The sequence below is a fragment of the Physeter macrocephalus genome, chromosome 2 (genome assembly GCF_002837175.3).
Source record: "Physeter macrocephalus isolate SW-GA chromosome 2, ASM283717v5, whole genome shotgun sequence".
Classification (NCBI taxonomy): Eukaryota; Metazoa; Chordata; class Mammalia; order Artiodactyla; family Physeteridae; genus Physeter; species Physeter macrocephalus.
In genome coordinates this window covers 3,618,132-3,628,021 of record NC_041215.1, presented here as the reverse complement: position 1 = coordinate 3,628,021, position 9,890 = coordinate 3,618,132, and the positions used below count along the sequence as shown (strand labels likewise).

General features: G+C 49.2%; 1 protein-coding gene across 6 annotated transcripts in view; it reads left to right on the top strand.

Annotated features, from left to right (window-relative positions):
* STK10 (serine/threonine kinase 10) overlaps positions 1-9,890 on the top strand; it is a 131,593-nt gene that overhangs the window by 61,213 nt on the left and 60,490 nt on the right. For 4 of the 6 annotated variants that reach the window (XM_028497400.2, XM_024116317.3, XM_028497421.2 and 1 more), the window contains one exon: positions 3,084-3,233. The exons of the other annotated variants lie outside the window; for them this stretch is intronic. In XM_028497400.2, coding sequence (XP_028353201.1) covers positions 3,084-3,233 — 150 coding nt within the window. The remainder of the gene's footprint in view (positions 1-3,083; positions 3,234-9,890) is intronic. 6 annotated transcript variants of the gene reach the window in all.

Sequence of the window (9,890 nt, the reverse complement as noted above, 5' to 3'; positions counted from 1 at the left end):
CAAAAAAAAAAAAAAAAAGAAGAAAAAAAAAAAAGAGGGGAGAATGGGAACCAACTAGCAGCCTGCCTCTCCCGGTTTGCCGCTTAGCTGAATGAGACCTGGGGGAGGATATCAGAGAGGGAAGAGGCATTGATGAGTCATTCACAGCTGGGGCGTCACCCCAGGCTATTGCTCAGCCAGCAGGCAAACTCACCCTGGGCTCTCTGTCTCAGTTCTCCTGGTGGAACCGATGGCTCCAGCCCCAGGTGGTTTGCTCCTTTTTGGTGGCAGCAGTTAAAGGAAAAGTGCCATCCCCATTGTAGAAATCAAGGTGGGAGAAGAGAAGCTGGGACAAGGAGAGCCAGGTTCTGGCTGCAGCTCTGTGGTCAGGGGTTGACTCTCCCGCAGATGCCCGCCCTGCTCAGAGGGCCTTTCTGCCCTAGGTTGCCTCCCATCGCCTTGCAGAGTTGTGCAAAGTGATGAGCCTGGGCTTGGGGTCCAGGCTTCCTGAGGTCCATCCTAGGTTCCTTGGCTTGGTAGCTGTGGGGTACTGGGCTAGCTCCTTGACGGCATGGGATGAACATGCACGTGGCACATCACCAAATGGCCATCTTAGTTTGTTCTGCTCCTGTTGGCCACGCCTTGCTAGCTGCTAAACATTTTGGCTCTCAGCCCTCCTGAATAACAGTAGGGTGAGGGGCGGGTCTGGATGTGGTTTCAAAGGCGACTTAGACTCATCTGCAATGTTGCAGCTTCTTTTATTAAGAAGAAAGTATTCATGTATTGCTGTGTAATCAAAAATTCATCTTAAAAATTTATCATACTGTGTGATTCCAATTATATGCCTTTCTAGAAAAAGATGAAACTATAGGGACAGGAATCAAATTAGTGATTGCTTTGGGGCTGGAATGGGGGTGAAAGGGGCACAGGGGAATTTTGGGGAGTGATGGAAATATGTATTCTATTGAGAAATTGTGGTGCTGATTTTGTGACTACATACATTTGCCAAAGAACTCATAGGACTCTATACCCAAAAAAAGGTGACTATTACTGTATGTAAATTATATCTCAATAAACTGGACTTAAAAATGTGTCTTATCTATCTACCTCACTGGATTATTGTAAAGATTAAATGAAATAATGTACCCAAATCCATATCTCTGTGCCTAGTGCATTGTAAAGGCTCCAAAAACGGTGGCGTTGAGATCATGATCATCACATCATCACTTTGATTTTTCCTGTTTCATTTATGTGAGTAAATCAGACATGAGCAGACTCATTTTTGACATTTAAAAAATTTGCTGCAGATAATCTGACATAATCTCAGGACCAGTGTAACAGCGATCACCTTTTATTGACTGTACTCCATGCTGAGAAGTTAACATGCTTTATCGCTGGAGCCCTGCCTATATCTATCATCATACTCCCATTTTACAGACCAGGAAATGAAGATGCAGGGGGATAGAGCGACTTGCCAGAAACCACACAGCCAGTAAGAGGCAGCGCTGGATTCAGGCGCAGTCTGTATGGCCCTGAGGTCCCCTCAGGCTCTGAGCCTAGACCCCTGCTGGGGGAGGCGCAGGGATTAAGGATGAGCAGTTGGGAAGGGGAGCAGTTGTGGACCCAGAGAGAGGGACCTCTGGTCCAGGAGCCCTGCTTTGGGGCCGGGCTTCCTGGGACAGTGCAGTTGGCACCTCCACCCTGGCCCTGGCCCTGGGAAGTCAGAAGGAAGAGTGCTCCTCTAGCCAGAGGGAGGCCTCAATGCAGTGCTCTGGCCCACCAGCCTGGGAGCCTGCAGCCTGAAGGCCCAGCAGGCAGGGCAGTGAGGCTCACCTCAGCACAGGGAGCTTGGGCGGCAGCAAAAACTCAATAAATCACGGTGACCAGCAGGGCAGAGAGCGGGACATGTCGTCCTTGACTCTTCTCGCACCCTTCCTCCCCACTGCACCCACCTGGTCCCACACTCTGTCATTCCCCCCTCCCCGACCCAGGTCAGAATCCTTCCTCTTCAAAGCATTGGCCACCTTCTAGCCCTCCTGGACCACGGTGTGGCCCCCAGCCAAGCCCCCTGCCCACTCTTGTTCCCTGCAAGCTCTTCACTCCGCTGCACCAGGAGGAATTTTTTAAACGCAAAACTCAGGTTGTATCTCTCTGTCCCGCTCAGAGCCTCTGCCAGACTGCCCATTGCATTTCAAAGAAAATGCAGCCTCCATAGCTCCTGCCAACCTCCGACCTCCACTTAACTTTCCCTGCCAGCCAAGCGGGGTCCTTTGCACATGCTGTGGAATACTCTTCTTTGTGCTCCTCACCTGCTCAGAAGAGAAGGCCCTGCCATCTCTCAGTGGGTGTGTGTGTGTCTGTGTGCGCGCGCACGCACGGCCCCAACCAGCACACAAGAGGCTTTTGGTGACGGCCCCTCACCTTCCCCATCTCTGGCACCACCACCACCAGCCAGTTAACATTTTTCAACACCAGCTCATGTCACCTCCAGGCCTTCGCTTCAGCTGGTTCTTTGACCTGGAATGCCCTGCCCCACTTTTCTCCTCTCAAACACCTGTTCTTCCTTCAAGACAGAGCTTGAATGCCCTTTCCTCTGGGGAGCTTCCCGATTCCCCAGGCAGAAGGTTACTGCCTGTCCTGCCCTCCCATGCCCCCCAACCCCTCTGTGTTCCAAAAGTTGCTTATCATTTCCATGCCCTCTCTGTGTCCCCACACCCAGCACGGAGCCTGACACTCAGTGCCTGCTCACAGAATGGGTCTCTGCCCCTCAGAAAGGTTGTGTTTGCAAACCTGTGCTCTGAAGCCAGGCTGGCTGTCTTTAATCTCAGATCTGTGACTCCCTACTGTGTGACCTTGAGCAAGTGACTTGACCTCTCTGAGCCTCAGTTTCCTAACCTGTGAAATGGCGGAAAAATTGTGCCTGCTCCATAGGGTTACTGTGAGGACGAAGCAGGTACCATGTGAAGTGCTTAGAAGTGAACCTGGTATACAGTAAGTGCTCAACCACATTGGCGGCTTATGTATTTCTTGTACCTGGCAGGGGCCTGACATGGAGTTGCCTGCATTGAGCACTTGCTGAGTTGACAAGTTCTCTCTGTTTCCAGAGCTGGACAGAGGCCTCACTGAGCCCCAGATTCAGGTGGTTTGCCGCCAGATGCTGGAAGCCCTCACCTTCCTGCACGGCAAGAAGGTCATCCACCGGGATCTGAAAGCTGGCAACGTGCTGATGACGCTTGAGGGAGACATCAGGCTGGGTAAGGGGTGTCTGTGGGCGAGGCGGGAAGGCAGAGCCCCGCGCCACCTGCCTGGGGTGTTGGCCTGGCCTCTGCGGGCAGGAGGGAGCGAGTGTGGGTCTGCACTCCCACGGGATGTCGAGGTCCTCTCCGGTCTTCCCCGGGCCACAGGGCCACAGTTCCCATCGTGGCTGCATCTAATCCAGGGTTCTCAACCGAGGGTGATTTTGTCCCCCGGGGACAGTGGCAATGTCTGGAGACATCTTTGGTTGTCACAACTAAAGGTTGGGGAAGACCACTGACATCTGGTGGGTAGAGAGAGGGATGCCCAGCACCCTACAGTACACAGGACAGCCCCTTGCTACCAAGAGTGCTCCTGCCCACAGGCCAGCGGCGCTGCAAGGAGGCACTGGCCCAACCCCTTTTGCTCTTGCTTCTGATAGGTAGAATCTGAGAGATAGTGATGGACGGAAAGACAACCCTCATCCATTCCCAGACAGAAAATAGGACATCAGGGGCATATAGTGAAACCTTATTATTTTTTGTGTGTGTGTCTCTTCTCTGTTTTTTTCTTTTGAACTGTGGTAAAATATACATAACAACATTTATCATCTTAACTCTTTGTAAGTGTGCAGTTCAGTGACATCAAGCACATTCAAATTGCTATGCAACCATCATCACCATCCATCTCCGGAACTTTTTCATCTTCCCAAACTGAAACTCTGTACCCATTAAACAGCATCTCCCCATCCCCTCTGTCCCCAGCTCCTGGCAACCACCATTCTCTCTCTCTCTCTTTTTTAAAATTTATTTTTATTTTATTTTTGGCTGCATCAGGTCTCAGTTGTGGTGCGCAGGCTCTTTGTTGCAGCACGCCGCGGGCTCCTCTCTAGTTGTGGCGCGCGGGTTCCGGAGCACGTGGGCTCTGTAGTTTGTGGCATGCAGGCTCTCTAGTTGAGGCGCACGAGCTCAGCAGTTGTAGGTGCGCGGGCTTAGTTGCCCCTCGGCATGTGGGATCTAAGTCCCCTCCCTAGGGATCTAACCCGCGTCCCCTGCATTGTAAGGCGGATTCTTTACCACTGGACCACCAGGGAAGTCCCCAGCCACCATTCTCTTTAATGTCTCTATGAATTTGACTGCTCTAGGAATCTCCTATAAATGCAGTCATTTGTGTTGTTGTGCCTATTTCACTTAGCATAATGTCCTCAAGTTTCGTCCATGTTGTAGCATGTGTCAGAATTTCTTTATTTTTTATTTTTTATTTTTTTTGCGGTACGCGGGCCTCTCACTGTCGTGGCCTCTCCCGTTGCGGAGCACAGGCTCCGGACGCGCAGGCTCGGCGGCCATGGCTCACGGGCCCAGCCGCTCCGCGGCATGTGGGATCCTCCCGGACCGGGGCACGAACCCGTGTCCCCTGCATCGGCAGGCGGACTCGCAACCACTGCGCCACCAGGGAAGCCCAGTATTTCTTTATATTTTTAATAAGTTTATTTAACCAAAATAACACATACGTGTGTCCTCCTACCATCTCCTTTCCCTGTCCCCCCCCCCGAAGACAATCACTTTTAACTCTCCTCATATTTACTCCTGCATAAATGCAGGAGTAAATATGAGGAGAGTTAAAAGTGATAATAAAAATAAAAAAATAAAATATTAAAAAAAAAGTGATAATAAAAATAACGCATATGTATCGGGTTTATGAAGCACCCTCTAGATGCCAGCCATCAGACAAGGCACTTTCTAGATGTCATCTCAGTCAGCACTCCTGAGGACACTTGGGGGAGGGGAGGCGACTATACCCATCACAGGTGAGGACGCTGAGGCCCACAATGGAATGAGATGCCCAGGATCAGTCCATGAGGGGGGGAGAAGCAGCAGGGTTTGGACTTGGGTCTCCCTGACTCTAGCTGCCAGTGGACTGGCTCTGTCACAGGTGGAGAGAGGTGGCCAGGGAAGAGCCAGGTCAGGGAGAATCTGGGGACGGAAGAGTCTTATGTGCTCTGGGGAATTCAAGGCAAACCTTCGCTCAGCCTTCAAGAACATATCAAATGTATATCTATATCCCCTCCCTCTTGGACCTCCCTCCCATTCACCCCCCCATCCCACCCATCTAGGGCGTCACAGGGCCCCGAGCCGAGCTTCCTGTGCTTTATGGCATGTTCCCGCTAGCTGTTTGACGCTTGGTAGTGTATATATGTCAATCCTAATCTCCCAATTCGTCCCACCCTCCTCTTCCCCGCCATGTCCACATGCCCGTTCTCTACGTCTATGTCTCTATTCCTGCCCTGCAAATAGGTTCATCTGTACCATTTTTCTAGATTCCACAGATACGTGTTAATTGTACAGCAGAAACTAACACAACATTGTAAAGCATTTATACTCCAATAAAAATTTTTTTAATTGAAAAAAATATGCAAAATACTAAAAAAAAGTAAAATAAATAAAATAAATACATACGGTAATACCTAAAAAAAAAAAAAGAACATGTCAAATGGAGGAGACAGGACAGAGACAGCCTGGGTCAGGGGCAGCCTGAGGGGCTGTCAGCACAGGGAAGCCCGGGAAGCCCTGGGTGGAGACAGGGATGGAGGGAGGGCCCCAGCAGCCTCCGGCTAAGATGTGCCCAGTGAGGGCCTCCTCTCCCTTGCTGACTTCCTCCACACACCCCTTCAATCGGGAGGGCACTGATGTGCCGAGCTGACTCCAGAACCCCACTCGGAACCCAGCAGAAGCAGATGGGGGCATCAGCTTTCCAAATGACTTGGCAGATGCAGTTGAGAAAACCAGGAAGCCAATTAAGGAAGAAGAAAAGTTCAGGGAGACTTAAATGTGTGAGCATTTACACAATTACTTTACACAATTACCGCTGGGCCCTGGGAGCCGTGGTGTGGACGCCTGCTGAGGCCTGATATTCTGTTTTAGAAAATCCTCCTTCCCCCTGGGGCTTGGAATCTGCAGCCTGGTGAAGCAGTGGAGGAGGCCTGGGAGACGAGGTAGCAGTCTGTCTGCCTCTTCCTAGGTCCCTGGGACCATCTGGGGCCCCTGGAGGGGCATTATGCAACTCAGGGCTGCATAAGAGAGTTGCTCAGCATATCTTTCTCCCAAGCAGAGATGTCACCTCGTCAGAGAGAGTTTGTGTTTCTCGATGGAGTGGGAATAAATGGGAAGCAGCAGGGTGAGCTGAGCAAAGCGTCGGCCCTAGACACAGACAAGCGTGGTTCAGATCCTGGCTCTGCCACTTCCGAGCTGGACAAACACATTTAACCATTCAGGCCTCAGTCTTTTCATCTGTGCAGTGGGTGTAACAACAGAACCTCCTCACAGGGTTGTGACCAGTGGACTGAAATACAAAGTACTGTCACAGGGAGGCTCAGGGTTCTGTCCCTCTCTGCTGCTAGGCATTTTGCTTCTTCCTTGTGTTAAATGTTTACTTCTGTCTAGGATTTCAAACTTCCTCTGAGATTCATTTGATAGTTGCCAAGCAGAGCACACGTTCCAGCTCTGGGTGGCTGTGAAGCAGTTCTTCATGGCCGGTGGGAATCCATTTGTGCAGAGAGGGAAAGGAAGAGTGTCTGCCACCAGAGACAGTTCAGATATAAAGTGGGGTGAGGACTCTGAGGTCCAAAGATTTGTGCTCTTGTCCTGGACCTGCCTTTGGCCTTGGATGAGTCTCCTAACCCTTTTGAACCTTACTTTTCTGAAACAGAGTGGGGTAGTAGTTCTTACCTCATGGAATTGGTATGATGATTTAATGAGACAATATATGCAAAGCATCTGTAGGTGCCCAGCCCATCAGAGAGGCCTGGAAAAGGTTGAGTTTCTTTCCTGGGCTGAGGAATGTCTCACAGTAGCTGTCGTGAGGAGGAATGTTCTTCATTCTCCAAAGAACCTGTGTTTCTCTCCCCAGAGGTGCTTCTCTGAAGATGGGAGGTGAATTTCACAACTTTTGGGGTCTTTCAAGTTCTGAGAAGAGGTCTGAACTGGACTAAAAATCAAAGTGCCTAACACAGAGCCTGGTACATAGTAGGTGCTCAGTAAACAGTAGCGTCCAGCATTGCCATTACTTTATCAGTTCAAGTTACTACAGGATCTCTACTTCCCAAAGGCCCCCTGATATTCAGGAGGCCTGGCAGGTAGGCCTGGCAGGAACCAGTCACCTGCCTCTCACCCCCACCTGGACCCTAACCCAGAATTCTTGTTTGCTGCTGCCAGCAGGCTGGGGTCTTGGTTCTTTCATTGTGGCTACCAGGCACTGAGCCAGTGTTTGGTATGTAACTCATTGAATCCTCACAGACTACTGATAACATTTTACAGAGGAAGGATTTGGCAGCTAGAGAGGTTAATTAACTTACCCAAAGTCACACAGCTAGTAAGAGGAACAACTGGGGTTTAGACCAGTGCATCTGGTTTCAGAGCCCATGTGCTTAACCACTACCCTCCTTAGACTCTTTTGGTGGCAGGTGATAAAACGGGTCTCACGCGACTTAAGGCAGACAGGAGAAGTGTGTGTATATGCTGCATGGAACCGTGCTGGGGAAGATATGCAGCTGGACAGGGAGTTAGTTGGACCCTGGAAAACAGTGCTGCCAGGACTGTCTCTGGTTTCTGCCTTTCTGTGCATGTTGGTTAGGCTCTCAGTCCAACCCCTCACACACAGCTTCTGGCTGGGTTTAATTTTACTTTTCCCAGCATCGCCTCCTGCAGGATGAACTGAACCTCATCATTTCAAGTCTCAGAGTCAATAATCCCAGTGAAGAGCTCTGATTGGCCCAGCATGGCTCAGGTGCATATCCCTGGACCAGTCAAGGAGGCCCAGTAAGGAGGGCTTCTCTGATTGGCCCAGCTTGTAGTCAGTCTCTGAGAATGGAGGCAGGATCATGTAGCAGTATGGAAGTCCCCCTCGCCCTCCTGAAACAGTGGGGTTGGGGGTGGGCAAGATGGTTTTCTAGAAGGAGGAAGGATTTGGACTTGCCAGAAAAACAAATTGCTGTCCACCGTAGACTGGCACAGCCTGCTGGAGTAATAGAGACCCAGAAGAGGGAGTGAGTGAGGCAGAAGTGGATGGAAAGCAAGAACAAAGGACTGAATTTGCAATTGAGGATGAGAGAGAGAGAAAATACCAGAAAAATGCAGGGTTATGGGGGAGAAGAGAGAGTTGATGAAGGCAGTGGGGTAGGAGGCCAAAGATGGAGGGGAATGAGTGGAAAAGCAAAGCCCTCATTAGTGGTCATGTGTACCTGGTTGCCTAAAAAACAAAAGAAAATAAAAATAGAAACAGAAAAATAGAGCAGTTCTTTCAGTCTCACAGTTGGTTGCATAATATGACCCCCATTTAATAGATGAGGAAACTGAGGCTCAGAAACAGGAAGTAGTTTGTCTCAGATCACAGTAGACTCTGCTCACTTCCCTGCCTGGTACTGTTCCCATGATGCTCCTGGGAAGGCAGATGTCCTGATAATTAAGAGAGGTTACTTGGGTGACTGGTGGAAGCCTCCCTCTTCTGAGCCCAGGCATGCCTCCGGCTGCTCTAGGAAGGAAACCCCTGGGATTCCAGGGCTGGGGATGGGAGCCTTTGATTCTCCCGTCACCACCCCAGTTTCAGCAGGTCCCAAACCCTCTAGAGAGGGTTCACTTTTCTGTCTGCACCATGAGGGCTGTGGCTAGTGTTTGCCCACAGGGCCACTGCTGGCTGGATGGGACACTTTTGCTATCTAAGGAGATGCAGTGTCCCTGGCTCTTTCTCACTAAATGGCAGCAGCGCTGTCTTTTGTTGTGGTAACCTGACTGCCCCCATTCATTTCCAAATACTTCCTGGGGCACATGGCATGACCCCTGATTGAGGCCCACCTGGAAGCTTCTCAGACACCTAGAATTCGAGTGTAAGCCATGACCAAGCTAGATTGTGGACTCCCCTGGTGTGGGGTGGAGGGTCCAGGGGAGGAGGACAATTGGGCAGTGGTTTGCCTTTAATTGGCATTGTCTGGGGAAAGGCTTCTCTTATCTTGGATTCTTTTGTTCGCCTGCAGTTAAGGGGACAGATGAAAGATTCTCTTATATATCTTCATACATTCGAAGTTCACTGCGTGCATGTGTGTGTGTATAATATGTAATGCATTTTACACTGTTATGTAATTTTCTGATTATAAAAGTAATATGTGCTATTTATACATGTATAGAAACATATGTACAATGGTATTCATTGCAACAGTATTAGTAACAGCAAGAAATCAGAAATGATCCAATTTATTCCAGTAGAGGATTACTTAAATAAGTTATGGTACTGTCATACAATGGAATCTTCTTCAGCTGTTGAAAATTAAGTTATAGAAAATGTGTACTCTCTTGTAAAGGTGTATATACATACTGTGAAGGGGGAAAAAACAAGTTGCAGAATAGTATGTTTAATCTGATTTCATTGTTAAAAGTAGCAAATACCTGAAAATGATCTATACATATAATTTTAATATATTTTTATTTACATATATGATTTTTATTTTTATAAATAAATCTGGAGCTATATGCAGCAAACTCATAAGTGTTTAGCTCTGCCAGGATTATGGAGACTTTTTATTTTGTAAATGTTTGAATTTTTTTTTTTTTTTTTTTTTTTTTTTTTTTTTTGCGGTACGCAGGCCTCCCACTGTTGTGGCCTCTCCCGTTGCGGAGCACAGGCTCCGG